Raw genomic sequence first — 15129 nt, forward strand, 5'->3', positions numbered from 1 at the left:
ATATATAATTTTATATTTTTACATATATAAAATATGTATATAGTTATATATAGATAGACATACTTACACGTTACCTGGCTGCCGATGTCTTATATTTTATCATAGTCAAGGTTTTAGTTATTTTCGTGGCAGCGTTCTTTGTTCTACGATAATTAGAACAAGAATATGCCACTGGAATAACGGGCTATTTAAATATTTTTTTTTAATTAGCATGAACTTCAAACCTGGTTAGACCCAGGTAGTTAAATGTACTTATTGCACGGAAATAGGATCATGACTATATTGAAAGCATCGTAATGATTGATATGTGCGTAAGTGGGCATTTTCTCGTAGACTGCACAATGCGAAAACTTCGGACGTTATACCTCTATCGAACATTCTTACATTATTGCAAAAGAGTTCTAACGATTCAATTGTTTGTTCTTTATAAACTTTTCAGACCTATTACTTATTAGACACGGAAAACACGCCGAACGCACCGCTGATATTTTCGGTAACAGACGGTACAGAGAGCGAAAAAAAAGAGCTTGGTTGTACGCCCGTGCACTTTCTAAATGAACAGTACAAGTTTCAATAAAATCCTTTTCTTTTAACTTGATAACTGCCTATTAACTCGAATTCGAAACACAAAGCAGACAGGCAGAAGAATCCGATTAACGATTAAAAAAAGAATAGCGTCCGTTGTAATACTCATCTTTCTACTTGAGAAAGCTTTTAGTGAAAAGAACTTCCGGATGGCATTTAGTAATAATAGACTTCCCGACTCGCTTAAAAATAAAACGGATAGCAGGTACGAAAGCAAGGACGAATATTATTAGAAGATCATATATTTACGGCATGATCAGAGCAATCCATGACGAATCGAATGGTTCTGACGAGCTAGCAGCATAAGTGAAGGCGTTCTGATTGTTGGTGTACAGATATTTTCGTTGGAAACTAGGAGAGTGTTGGAACGGCATAGGCTTTGTTGTTGGCTGATGAAAGAGGGCACACTTGCGCCACTTGTTCCAGCGTCTATAAAAAAGCATGCAAAAAGCATATAAAAAATTACATGTCATTGCATCCACTCTGTATGTATGCTTTCATCCCAGGGCCTATGGTTCATATTGCTAATGGCCTAGAGTATCACACATCTTAGTTCCGGAATGACCTGCCGTTCCGCAACGTGCCTTAACCATAACCCGAAAATTTGCTACCGTGTACTTCAAAGCATTTGTTTCAAAAACCGAGAAAGTTTTGTTTTTTTTTTCATGTTCATGTCAGCAAATTCTCGCAACTACGTTCTTTAGGCACAGAAATGGCAATTCTTCTGTATGTCTAGGGCAGAGTTTTGCGCTGATCAGTCTGCGCGATACGGCACGCAAAATGAAGGGGTTCATTCGGTATCGCCTTGTCAAACCAGTAGGTTAGTACCACGGACGCTTGTTAACTTTTTTTTTATCACCATCTTTTCCAGAACAGATTTAGTGGTAGCCACAGATGATTCTTACGCTAGAGCTTACACTCTCCCTTCAACCAAATATCAGGTTTTCAATGGGCAAACTGCCTAGAGGACTCTGATAAATTATACAAATGCGAGCGCCGAAACCTAAGCCGTCTGCAGAAGCATAGTACGTGATACCTTCCTTTTAGGATGGCAGACCGGCCTCTCAAGATAAATCAGTTTAACTTTCCAGGCACTAGGTGGCACAGCTTGTCAGGTCCCGACCTCAACAGATCAAGCCAAACCTCGCTTTGTATAGCTATCGATACATTTAGTAGATGTTATACTACTCATTTTGTATTAATATCTGCAAAATGCTCCGATACATATTTTACAAGAAGAGCTTATATTAGGTTAATTTTAAGATTTCTTATGAAACAACAAGTTTCACAAGGTTTCTTTTGCTGAAAAATAAGTGCTTTACAAGATCAACTGGGACCAGCTCAAGGCCGCCTATAATAAAGGAGGCAGAATCATCGCTCTTTAGTTTGGTAGCGTTATCTTAGGTTGTCTATGTTTTTTTATCTCAAACTACAAACATAGGTTACATAGGTGCAACGGGAAGCATCTGATATTAAAAAACTTCCGTGCTTCGTCAAAATATGACTAAGCATAACACCCAACAACGAAGTAATGTTTATAATTTGAACCTCGGTAATTTTCAAATTCAGACGGGTCATACTTACGTAGTTAGAGTTGCTAACGTTGTTTACTCCTGTTGCGCTGAAGCGATAACTAGAATCTTGCTTTGTCGGACAAGAGGCGAGCAGATTGAAAAAAAGCTGTTTAGGATAGTGCAATATTAATGTCACAATGGGCAGTCTCTAGGATTCTATGTAACCCTTACTACAAAGGTTGTAAAACCCTAGTGCGAAGTGGTTTCTGATCCTCCCGTCACGGATCAGTTTTTTCCTTTACACAAATTGTGCGGTGCTAATCCGTGTGACGTCACAGTTACGTTCTACGCATTTTTCGAATCTCATGGGTGGACGCAAATCCAAATTCAAGGGCGAAATGTATTATTACGTGGACTTCGTACATGCTTTGACGTGTATTCAATTAGGATCTTCAGAACTAAACGAGCTGCTGTCTGTTTTGACAGTTTTTGCATTGTGTGTCCTAAACTTCATAAAAAGGTTGAATATGAGATGAGTACACCCTGTATGATACCGCATCAAATACGGCGCGACCAATCACGAATCAAGTCGTTGTATTGATCCTTGCCTTGCCAAAAATACTTCCGTGTTTTAATGTTGAACCATTCATTCACAAAACTAATAATCGTTTGCAAGCATTGCTATCGTTTTCCTTGAGCACACCTTTATAGACTAACAAACCTTCTGTGCATGACTTTAAATCGACCGATATACAGTCGTTCGAGCAAGCTCGACAGAGTAGCAACTTGATTTTTTAGGGGCAGGTGCTCTTTCCGATGCCGCAAAGTCAATAAAAACATGGAAATAAGAAAAGCCGCGCTATGTGCTCAAATAGGACTAACCAAAAGTATGCGTAAATTAAAATAGAATCAATATAAATGTCAGCGTTTCACTCGCGTGAAAAGCTTCTTGTGATCAAGGCATTGGACATTTTGCATAACACAAAAGAATTGAACAATCGGAATAAAACGGTGCAGTAATCCGGTACTCAACGGTGGATAGCACGGAAGAACTAAAAGCGTCCAAAGAGACCTACATGAGTTCACGTACGCGCTCATACACATTTTCATGTTGAATGTTGAAGTTATTAAGGGAGTCTGCCGACTAAACACTGGGAAGTGCACAGAAAGAAATGCAAAGACATCGAAAAAAGAGGGAGTATAGGGAAAGGGGTGAAAATAGACGAAGAATGGTGTAACTGAAATGTATATTGGTGCATCAACGTATCGTCGTCACCATATCAGCGGCCGTCTTTCTGCTACCCAACACTCACCCCAACATTGGATGGCCAGACAGACAGTGGAAAAGCCAGAGAAGTTCATCTTCATCGTTGCGACTTCTTTGTTACAGACGAAGGACTGCGATCGAGACAGCGTATCGTCTCGACGACTTCATATCTATCTGATACTCTCTTTTAGCCATCCAGGCAGTGGCTTTCCAATAACGTAGCAAAAGAGGATGTATTAGCTTGTTATTCCCGCGCTGTTATTACTACCCTTTTGCCAAAAGACGAATAGGAAAAATGCCTCCATGTGGGCCGCCCATTGGCTCCTGGTTTTTCGCCAGCGCCCGCATACAGCTACAGCACCGACTACGAAGCTGCTACGTTTCTCTGCGAGCAGTCATTTTTCCTGTGTCTTACCACCAAGCCACCCCTTTTTCTATTTCAATTCAACCAAGTCGGCAGAAAAAAAGCAACTACGGCATTCTAGTTGAATCAGCAAGACCGGTTATTTTATGCTGGTACTTGGTAGTGAAAGTGTTTGTTATAATAGTGATCGTATTAGTCGTTGGTGGGCTCATAGGGCGACATGAAATCAGCAGCCTCAAAAACTCCCCCTGCCACCGCTAGATGACGATCTAAGCTGCTGTTGCTTGATAGCGGGCTTTGAGTCCGAGACACTATGAAATGATATTGAGCCATCATCGACTCGGTGCTGCATCTATCCATTGATGATGATTTGTTTTCAGGCTTCGCCAAGCAGGTTTCAATAGCTGCAGTAGCAGCAGTACTCAATTCCGTTCAATCAAAATTCACGCATCTAACAGAGGCAACGCTTGCATTGCATCGACTTTTTTTACAATTTGATAACGTAAAGGCGCCGAAGGCTGTGAGAATGGAGGCAACATGAGGAAATACACTACGATTCGAATGTATGCAATGATATATCATGCATCAGTGCCTAAATTTTAAGACAAAATTCTTCGTATAGAGCAACTGCACCTAAACGACCCGTGTTAAACTCTGCCTTCCGCCATTGACCCATCATTTCCTCCCTAGTATATAGCATTGACGGGACCTAAATAAAGCTTATCTAATCAGAGCTCACAGATAGTCAAACGCACCGAGGAGGTCCGTTTACGGTCGTTGCAACGGACCTTAAATAGGCAAACAGACGCAGCGAGTGATGGATAACCGTCATTGAAGATCATTTGCCTTATTGTACTCCAATATATATTATATACTTTTTTGAAAAGTATTGACGGTTTTTACGTCAAAATTGTTACGAATAATTGCTTATACCTTAAACTATACTACTTACCTGAATATACTCCGCTTTAACTGATGAACCTCTGATATATCCTTAATAACATCATAATCTCCATTGACGTAGGATTCCTATCGTTTCTACACGAAAAATTATGGCAAGTGGTATCATTTATTAGGAAGCCTCCGCAAAGAGCGAAATAAATATAGTCTAACGGTGCAAAAACACCGCGAATACATCATTTAAATGTTTCCCATTTTCCCTGGGTAGCTAAAGATGTGTATGATATAACGCTGTCATGATGAAAGAAACACTTCTTCCATCTACAAGTTTTTGTCGATTTTTCTCAATTATCACAATCAATCGCTTTGTCCACAAAGCGGCACCAACGCAATTATGTCCTATTTCCAGGTCAAATAGATATTATCATTTGTTTCGCGTGAGCCTAGGCTTTGCCACAGATTACAGTTACATATTTTTGTCGTATTTGATTAATGTTTTTTTTAATGTTTTTTTTTTAATGTTTTAGAATTGTTTGATTCTGAATATTCATCATGGCATAGCCTCTCTCGTTCAGCTTCGGCAGGCTTTTTCCTTGATTGGTTAACCACTACGAGTAGCATCTTTTCCATTGAAATTTTCGAAACGAATTGCTTTTAGGTCGTTTCTTCCGATAAGGCCATACACGAACACTCTATGGGCCTGAATAGCACTTTTACTGTAGTAAAACTGTAAAAGAGGGCATATTTTTAGAGAAATTTTATCTGTCTCAACAGCGCTTTGTCCTAAGTCTGAATGAAAGCATTCCGACAACCTTAGCCCATCCGCTATTGCTAAATTTAAGTTTTCAGACAACACCAACCCGATTCACGTTACGTGAAGTGTGACTATCTAGCTAGAGAAATGAAGCTCCTAGAACAATTTGTACTAATTGCTTCACGACTTACCTGTATACTTGATCGAATGCAATAAAAAGCAGCGAGTCCTTCGCTTATCTTAGGAGGCCATACATAGTCCCCGTGATAGCCTTGTGTGGTAACGTATTTGCTGCTAGTCTTAGCAATACATTGTGGTTTACGCCTGGCACACAAGGGGTTCGTGAGGGTGAACATTCTGACATAAGGCTTAACGGCGATACCAGTCCTAATACTCGAAACACAGAGGGGGGTTCATAGATTTCATTTTTCGCTTAGAAATCTCAGCATCAATCTTTGCTTGCGCCACCAACTAAGTGGAATCGCATAGTTTAGCAGTGGATTGGCTCGTCGACCAGCGACGATGTAGCGGTTAGCGATATGTAGTTTCTTGTTTCCGTTATATTATTGCAGCAAATTTTTTTACCTATTAAAATTTGCGACACGAGTGATCTAGAATTACACGATGTAGGGACCGGTGCGGTCTGAGTGGCTAATGCGCATCTCTGCAACTGCCTTGCCGTGGTAACAACAAACAGACGACTATGGCTGTTTAAATCTCTGCGTTGGTAAATGGTTACTATGGCGTGTTGTGGGGATGCTGTTTCATAGATCTGTTGAAAAAAACCCAGATAAGTCCGACAGCCCTTCCAGTAATGAATATCGGCGCATGTACGGGATGTAAAATGCTCGAGGCCGGAATGAATATGCTTCGTTTCGTGATGGAGAAAAATCGTCTGAAGCAACGCGTTGGGCCAGTTCTGGAAGTAAAACTAAGGAAAAATGATGATGGTTTGCAGCACTATTACTGTTTGCCGATAGCGAAAGGCGGTATGACCCGTTTTCGATATAATCTTTCCGGGATTACTAGCGTAAGTGTAGCAATAATGACATCGGTTTTGTTAGCCCAATTTATGCTACAAGACGAAGCTACGCTTTCAAAGGTGATTATAGAAGCGTTGTTCATGAACACCTCCATACATATCCAGTTGTCGTTACTGGCCGGGCTACTTCGCTGAGCGTTTGCTTATTAGAGTTCGGAGCTGGTGAGGTGGTTCAGCTTCAGAACCGCTAGCAGGTGTAATTTATTGTGTTCGAAGAGTCCAGCAGTTAAAAGTAATGCAATAGTGGCCTAAAACTAAAGCATTAAACACTAATTAAACAAAAGATATTTATTGATGTTGCAGACCACTCTGACGTATGTACGGCATATCTGCCTTATGTTATGTAGGTGTAGATGTGGGTTCCCAAAGATACAAAATTACCCGTGATAGCCACCCCTCACATTCTGCGAAGCACGGAGTTGTATGCGCTTGGTTTTTGCGTGCAAGAACAAAGCCAATAAAAATAAAATGCGTTGGATGCTTAATGTGCTTTAGATGAGCATAGATGTTTACCATCCTGTTTTAAGCTGACAGTACAATATTATCGAGAATTTTCATATGTCCTTGACATAACAAGCATAGCGTATTGCCATATCGGTGTACATGAAGTTTTGGTAAACGTTAGTTGCAAGAAGTTATTCATTAGTTGCTGAACCTTGCTCGTAATGACTTTCAAAATCAGTGAAATTTCTACATCGGCATCAAGGTAACTTACATTGTTTTTCCTGAACCATAACAAATATCTCATATATATATAATATAACAACTACCTCCGCGTGAAAATCGAACATGTTACCGCTTGTTGATTATCAGTTTGAATTAAATTTATTTACATAATTGCTTATTAAGTTAATTCAACTAATAATCCCGCTAACGTGTTCAATGCATGTAAGGAAAGCAAAGCTCATTAGTCCAACGAGCGAAGTTCGACCCTGACAAGTGCTGCGTATACGGGGACGAAAAAAAGTTTTGCTGACCGGACAATGTACGCCATGTTCAAAACTGAATCCTACGGACGTCTGTCCACATAGATCTATTGCAAACCAGAGAGAACGCTACGTTCCCTAAAACAATAGTAGAGATCAAAAACCAAGTAGATAATGGCCGGTTTCCGTCAAGGCGCTTAACATGTTACACGGACAATTCCGTTACACGGACAATTCCGTCCTACCAGATACTTCAGATACGCAGGGACATGAAATTAGCGCTGGGTGATCGCTGGATATTGTACGTAATCTTAATGACGTATTAGGCAACACTATAGTCCGTTCTGTGAGACGCACTTCAAAGCGAACTAAAGACGGATATTTGCGGTGGCCGTGACATGAGCGTATACTGATCCAACACTAACTTTGTACGCACTACATAGGTGTTGAGGAACTTCAATTTAAGAAAACGAGAGAACGATGGGTAGAGATATCTGCCATACAAGGCATACAGTAGATTATAATTTTAATTCCTAAGGTTCAGCTTGCGATCTCCAGATTACTCAACGTATTTGCCTAGCATGATCTTCCGCTTTACTCGCCCATACATAATCCCACTGCAGAATTACGTTTATCTTAAATTGAACATGAAATACGTACTTACTGCTTGCATATTAAAACTGGTTTCATTTATTTATTTTTATTAGACTAGGCGGTAAAAAACTCAATACTTCGCCGTTGTGATGCAAAAGTACTATCCTTTCAAAGATGCATAAGTTAAGGATTATAAGTTACTTTAATTATGCGAGCATTACATATAGAGCCAAATACTTTAATTAACAATCTCCGACTGGATATTGCTGTACATGGCTTAGCAGTAAGCAGTGCAGCACGTTTTTTTTCTAGGGTACTTACTGCTGCCTTATTCATTGTTGCAAATGGTTCATCACGTGTGTTCGTTTCGGTCTGGCCAAAGTTCAGCGTACGCTTGTACATCTAACTCCTAGGTAGTTCAGTGTTTGGCATTGATTTGGCATCTCGCAATTTTCTCCCCTATATATTTGCCCATGTACAAAACAGAAGATGAAGGAATCGTCTAAAAAAAATGAAGTAGAGTCTTTTTCGAAAATAGCTGGGAAAACCCAATGCCGAACCAGCAGAATGGGCAGATTTATACCTTTAAAGAAATCCTCCTAGGAACGTACCACCACCACCTCACAGGACTGCGAAAACGGGCAAGCAAGGCTAGTCGTAGGGTATCAGCAGCACCGACCTATTCCAGGCCATCAACGAGGATTGAGCGGAGCATTTGCCCACATACCTTACAACTCACATCTTCGAAACCGCTTTTGCCACGTTTCTTTGTCCTTTTGCCTTACTTCTGCCTCGTTTCGCTCTTTCATGCTACACCAACATGCCTTGCACGTTTGTCCGTTTCGACCAATAAGCAGTACTGCTGCTGGTAGGTCATCAGGGTGACGTTTACACAAAGCCGGTGTCGCTCTTTCGAAAGACAAACGCAGCGATGGTGACTGACTGTTGTCGCGTGCTTGCCCCTGCGCTCTCCCGTGTCATAGTAGAGGTTGTTCTTTCTGTCCTACTACTACTACTACTAGTAAGTACATGAGTCAGTCCGCCAGATAAACGGACCTAAGGATGTATGACGGGAAGGAGCACGACATGCAATTGCTTCCTCTCTCTTCTCACTGTCTGGCTACGTGTACCAGCTGGAGTTGCTGTAGTAGTATATATAGTAGTGGGGTAAGAGGCTGACAGGGGCGAGCTGCAAGAGGTTGTGGTAGTGGACGCTCGTTCGTTGTCCTGATTGCCGGCGGACATTTTGCGGCGTTATCGCCGACCAGATTGAGAGCAGATGACGTAGCAAGACGCCGGGCGTTGGACGCAAGAGTTTTGCGCCCAGTTTTAACATGCAATTCGTCCACTCATTCTACCAACGAACACGAACGGCAACGAAGAATGCAAATACGAACAGCTATTTCTTCCGCTATCTCTACGATTACTGCTGCTTTGAGTGACGGCACGCTAGCAGAGACGTGCCGGGAGCAGGTCCAACTGAGAGGCAAATGAACACACATGCATTACGGACAACAGCCCGGTGAAAACAAAGTCCCGACCGCCAACTAAGACGCGTAAATGTAGCAAAAGCATCAAGCAAAGGTCTATGATGGCTCCTAGTCGCAACTACTACTAGGCTTCGCTTTAGCCGCTGCGAGCAGCTTCTACCATCTGTACTACCGTCAATTGTACCAGCGCAACAGCTGCTGCCCGCCTTTACTTGGCGTGGTTCTCGGCTGCTGGTGCTGCTCCAAACGTTCCACCCTAATGGGGCACTTCCGGAAAAAGCTGACCAGCTTCCGTCTATTTCGGCTGGCGATGACGATGTCAAGGCGCCGGGAAATAGCGGAGAGATTTGTCCTCCGTTTATTCTCGGCGGCTGTAGCGCCGAATTACATTGCACTGACTACACAGCAGCACTTACTGTGCCCCCAGAGCATTACACACTGACTTAGTACTAACAGCAAATTCGGTCCTACGGACCCGCTCAAATACGTAAACATAGTGTACGAACCTCATCACAAAATACCGTTTGCCACTTGCTCGTCAAGCAGCCAACGACCTCGCATCTTTCTGGTGGCGTAGATTCGTTTTCAGCCGAGTCTCTTCCCTACCCTTTTCCATTCTGCTCTCAAAACTTGTTCTTTACTCCGTCTCTTTTTGCCTGCCGCTGGTAACGAGCGACTATATGTAACCATGGGCTCTGCCGTCCACTTAGAATGGGTTTCAGTGAAATATGGACTTGAAGCAAAACTGAAGAAGAACAGGCCAAAAAAGGTCGCCTAAGCAATGCGACAGCGATACGATAGCCTTGAAATGCCAGTTGTAGAAGGGGGTGGTGAAGCTGAACTGCAACATTCTGTTGCTTTGGAACAAACGAAAGAGACGAGCGAGAAAGCAACATGCTTGAGGTTGTATCGAAACAGCAGGAAGCGTATAAAGGTGTAGTTGCTCATTACGAGGAGTTGCTTCGACATGTGTTGGATACGGTAAAATTGTAGAGTAAGTGCTTGGTCGGTTGGTTACGGATAATTGAAGATCCGTGATCTTCTTGGATTTACTATATCTTTTCGCTGTTCTTTGACGTAATAAATTCCATGTAAAATAATTGCAGGAAACAGCTCAACCAACCTGTCAGCAAAACTTACGATTATATTACGCTTCATTGTTTCCGGTTATTAACGAAATCTAGATGTTCTGCCATCAGTCGAATGATGCCAGTGTATAATTTCCTCATAAAGCGAGTGCGCCTCCTGAAATAGAAGCTTGCGTAACGCGTTAATAGTACCGCATTTCACAAACTGGATTTGCTGTAGGTGTAAACAGCAAATCATCTTTCCCAGGATTTTCGATGGTCAAGGATTTCTGTTATATTTCATAACCATTATGGTTATAGCCTTCTGGGCATTAAGGTGTGTCTAAATATAAACTTGATCACCATAAATACGTACAACCTTTACATAAGGTTTTACCTCAAAGATCTTATTAGGGGTCGACAGTTTCGCGACGCTTCTTATGAATGGTGTTAAAAAACAAAACTGACTCTTAATTTTGTAGTATAGTCTCTGACCTATGTGAGTAATCCCTCATACTTTACCTCTCAAAGGATTCCTCGAGTTCCCGAAACATTTTCCCTTTGGAACCGAGCGATAGAACGCAGCGGTTTATAATTGAATAGGAAATCACGAAATTAGAGAAGGTGAAACTGAAAAAGTTACTAGGAAAATTTGTAACCGAAATTTTTACTTAATTAAGATTCGTAAGCATTTGAAAGGCCTGAACTGATCGTCCCATTTCAAAATCAAAACCAAGCTTTTGAAAATCGTAGCGAAAAATACGCATGCAACATAAGCCACACTACTTCGACACGTCGATAGCCATGTTTTATTCAAAATTATATTTGTTAAGTTTTGAAGTGATTATTATCACTTCAAAACTTAACAAACATCCACAGAAATATGTTGTACGGGTTTTTGTAGGCATTTTCTAGCTTCTAAACATTTCCAAGTAAGACAATTGTATATGGCTTATAAACTTTTTTGCCGAAAGAATTGAAAGCTATGTTGAACTCTTCACCTTCGTTGCCGTTTGATATTTTAATGTGTGAACCGTGACCTGCATTCTTAAAATGTACAAATACTCTCGGCCGATCTGAAGTACTCTATAAAACAAACCGACAAAATTAGGCAAACGACAGAAATTCTCTTTCTTTCGTTTTTTTGTTAGTAAAATTTGAGACAACATACTAATAGTATAAAAACTCGTAGGTGCGTTCGTGCCCTGCTGTGCCACCTTCATTCCAAATCTCCGCTGCTATCGCTTGCGCCGCCTCGTTGCTTGTAACATGTGACATTTAGTATTGATGTAGTCAAATGACATGTACCTGACAGCGTGGGAATGCTTTCCCATTTGTTATTGTGCATGAGCGGTGCTCAACTTGAAAAAGTTAAACACGATTTTCGGGTTACAGACTTTTCAGTATGAACACTGAACTAAATGACGGTCGGTCGATCCAGCTTTGGAGTATAATGTGTCGTACCACGATGTCAAAGCCGGCGTGTTACTATCGTGCCGGATGATTCCGACTGGATTGATATTGGCCCAGTTAGAAATCAACCCTAACTTATTTAAAGTTAGGTCGCATGGGTTCGAGTTGAAGGATCTGGAGTGTTAAGATTTGCCGTCTTTCTAGTGTGCGCGCTGTCAACTACAAATGCAGATTCAAATTTGTAACGTAGGGCGGAGACATGTTGCACTCATCAGCACATATGTAGCACGCTCGATATATACCGTACTTCCCTAGCATATCGAATGGGTTTACAGCACTGATACTGGCATTGATAATTCACCAACTACCTGCTAAATAACTAGCAAGTAAATAAGCATTAATGGGCAACCTGACCTGTGACTGGACAATCGAGAGACAACGTCCTAGGCACTTGGAGCTGTACCATTGGTGCATTATAGTTCCATCAAAAATGAGACATCCATATGCAGGCGGTGCAAAGGTCCAGGTGAAATAGCTGCGTGTTTCGCAACTCATATCACATATAGTCACTAAACGTTACATCCACAAAAACAGCTGGGACTGCCTGCAGGGCACCTATAGAGCATCGCGACAGCCTTTTCAGCAAGGGATACTGAGCTTAGACTGTTAGCGCGGGTATGGGTTATAGTGCCTCGTTAATAGTCTCGTCATTTCAAGTTTTCGTTTTTTTAAGATCGTCGCAGGATATTGATTCCGCCGAGTCGCAGGAAAGTTCAAGATTCTACTCGTATTGTGCGTGTGACTAGGACCGAAATTACTCGTCGTGTTATACCCGCTAGGCAATGAAGATCGCCTTGTGAAGAGCGATGCCGCGAAAAAATTCCAAACGAAGAAAACCAAAGAAGACTAAAAAAACTAAGAAAAACAAAACAAAGACGAATGTACGTAAGACGATTCGACAAAGTGCGATAAACCATCGGACTCTGCGTGCGGCTCAGGCTTTAACACAGCGTCAGATACACCGTCGCACACAGAATCAGACACAGCATCGGAGAAAACGTCAGACACAGCGTCGCAAAAGTATGGCGCGAAAAAGTCGGACGACCCGGCATAGTCGGATGAGTCGCGCGTCGAAGAGCGGAAGTTCGTCGATGGCCAGGGTATCGAAACAAAGTAAGTCTATGCTAACTGCGAGTTATTCAGAAAGATAACGACGATGTGCAAAGAACCCTGTTAGTGGCGAGCGCCGAGGTATGGGATCATTGTTAATAAAATCGAAGACATGGTGGAAAGGAATGGTGCATGTAGGCGATAACACACCATATGTAGCCTTGAGATTTGTTGACCTTAATAAGAACGTATGGAGATAGGAACGGAAGTGAAGCTTTAGTAACAATAGGGGGTAGGGGTAGAGGCGAACTATCTTATCTAGAACGTACTCTGATTTTCTAATTCGAAGCCCATCGCCTCCGTTGTTGACAACTTGCCATTGATATTACACTCCTGTGTTCATTTGTGCTGGCATCACATTGTGCAATATATCCAAGTAAACTTTGGCGTAACAGAGACCAGTTTATGCTTATTGACACTGATACACTTTTGCATTTCTTGAGTTTCTTCTGTGTTCATTATAGTGTCCACATACGTTTATTTCAAATAGATTCACAAAAATGCTCTGTAGAAATAGGTGCAAAAATCCGACCGGGGCCTATGGTCTGTGTGGTTCTATTTTCGGTGTAGATGGCCAATAACAAAGTATTTTCGAAAGGAATTGTACGAAAAAAGCGTATGTGTTAAATGTTGGCAATCGTGTAAATATTAGTAGGCCTAGCAGTAAAAACAACGAACGAGATTGTGCACTGAGGAGAGCTACAATATGCGCTTCCCTGGTGGACTACAAAAAAAAAAAAAAAAGGATAAAATTGAAAAGTGTTGAACGGCTGTATTCACAATGCTAGCGTGGATATTTACAGTTACGTTTTCAAATGCGCTCTTTCTCATACAAGGGATTTTACTTGCACAAGGAACTTACACGAGGAACTCCGACGTCTGCTCTTGCAAAACTTTCACGGCACCCGGTTGGCGGCAACGATGAGAAAGCAAAATGATCCTACTTTTAAGGCTTTGCAAACTGACAGATTTCTACTGCGGAGACGCTAAAAAGCGGAGTAAGGCTGGCTCATTGGCAATACGTCAGTCATCAACGTATCAGCGTTGAGGACTTGCCGGAATTTTGATGCCGGAATTCAACCTTGAATGGCATTTCCGTAACGCGTAGTAGCTATTGAGGCGCTCAAAAATTTGCGAAGATTTATGAATAATTGTATTGTTTGTCACCGTCGTATTGACACCTAGGAAGTCTTGGTTATCAAGCGTTAGTCGATGCGTAAATCTATAACAAATGCAAAATTATTAACAATGTTTTCGTATGCAGAAAATTCACCAAAAAAGGTCAAGACACATAAACGCAAGAAAAGCCACGATACAACGCTTGCAGTCGTCCTCGTCATCGTGATGGTAGCCCTCGCCATACTAATTATCTTCTGGAGGTAAGTTCGTTTGTTTTGCCAGTCATACATTCAATCACTGAAATGATCACTGAAACTAACGTATAGGCACGCTTTTGATCAAACTAAATGGCCTCTCAGCTTGTGATATTGCCACGCGACCCATAGGTCAAGTGTGTTGAAGGACATCCAACCATTGACCCAGCGGCTTTCAGACAACTTGGGACAGTCGACAGGGATCGATTCAGTGGAGTCCAAGACCCAAAAGTAGTATAACGAAACATAGTCATCGTCTAAATCAGACCCGAATGGAGCCAATAATATTTAGGACCAATATGCGTAAATTTCCTACTGAGTACGATTGGTACACTTAAAAGGGAACAACAGACCGCTTTCAATAAATGCTATTGACAGCTCCATACTTTTTTTTCTCTAGTAAAAGCGTGATACAAGGTAGTACAAATTAGGGCGCCGAAATTTCTGATCAGGGTGCTTAGATGATCCAAATCAAATATGCCCAATAGCATACGTCCAGATGAAGGGCCAGCACTTGACACAGTGAGGAATATATATATATATATATAATGATGGAGGTAATCACACTTTGCTTCTGATAGCGTGATCAGGTATGTTCCGCTACAAAGAGTTTTCTGATAAGTCCCGAAATTGTCCCGATTAATAATAAGTCCCGACCTTCTAATTTTGC

The 15129-nt window shown here is 41.6% G+C and overlaps 1 protein-coding gene and 1 long non-coding RNA gene across 17 annotated transcripts in view; one reads left to right on the forward strand and one right to left on the reverse strand.

Moving 5' to 3' along the window:
* The window catches only part of LOC111271414 (uncharacterized), a 10664-nt gene extending 5894 nt beyond the window's left edge, over nt 1-4770 (reverse strand). For 2 of the 8 annotated variants that reach the window (XR_002686858.2, XR_002686860.2), the window contains exons 1-2: nt 2170-3168; nt 835-1014 (exon numbers count right to left, since the gene is read on the reverse strand). This is a non-coding gene — a long non-coding RNA (uncharacterized LOC111271414). The other 6 variants (XR_015315299.1, XR_015315295.1, XR_015315296.1 and 3 more) reach the window with 6 other exon arrangements.
* A 7567-nt stretch (nt 4771-12337) lies between these two features.
* Nucleotides 12338-15129, forward strand: part of LOC111271384 (uncharacterized) — a 6315-nt gene continuing 3523 nt past the window's right edge. For 2 of the 9 annotated variants that reach the window (XR_002686835.2, XM_022852138.2), the window contains exons 1-2: nt 12338-13089; nt 14351-14465. Coding sequence is in view for 1 of the 9 variants with exons in the window: in XM_022852138.2 (XP_022707873.1) it covers nt 12783-13089; nt 14351-14465 (422 nt within the window). In the remaining 8 variants the exon portion in view is untranslated. The other 7 variants (XR_015315281.1, XR_015315282.1, XR_015315286.1 and 4 more) reach the window with 6 other exon arrangements.

This window comes from Varroa jacobsoni, unplaced genomic scaffold (assembly GCF_002532875.2).
Source record: "Varroa jacobsoni isolate VJ856 unplaced genomic scaffold, vjacob_1.0 scaffold_172, whole genome shotgun sequence".
Taxonomy (NCBI): Eukaryota; Metazoa; Arthropoda; class Arachnida; order Mesostigmata; family Varroidae; genus Varroa; species Varroa jacobsoni.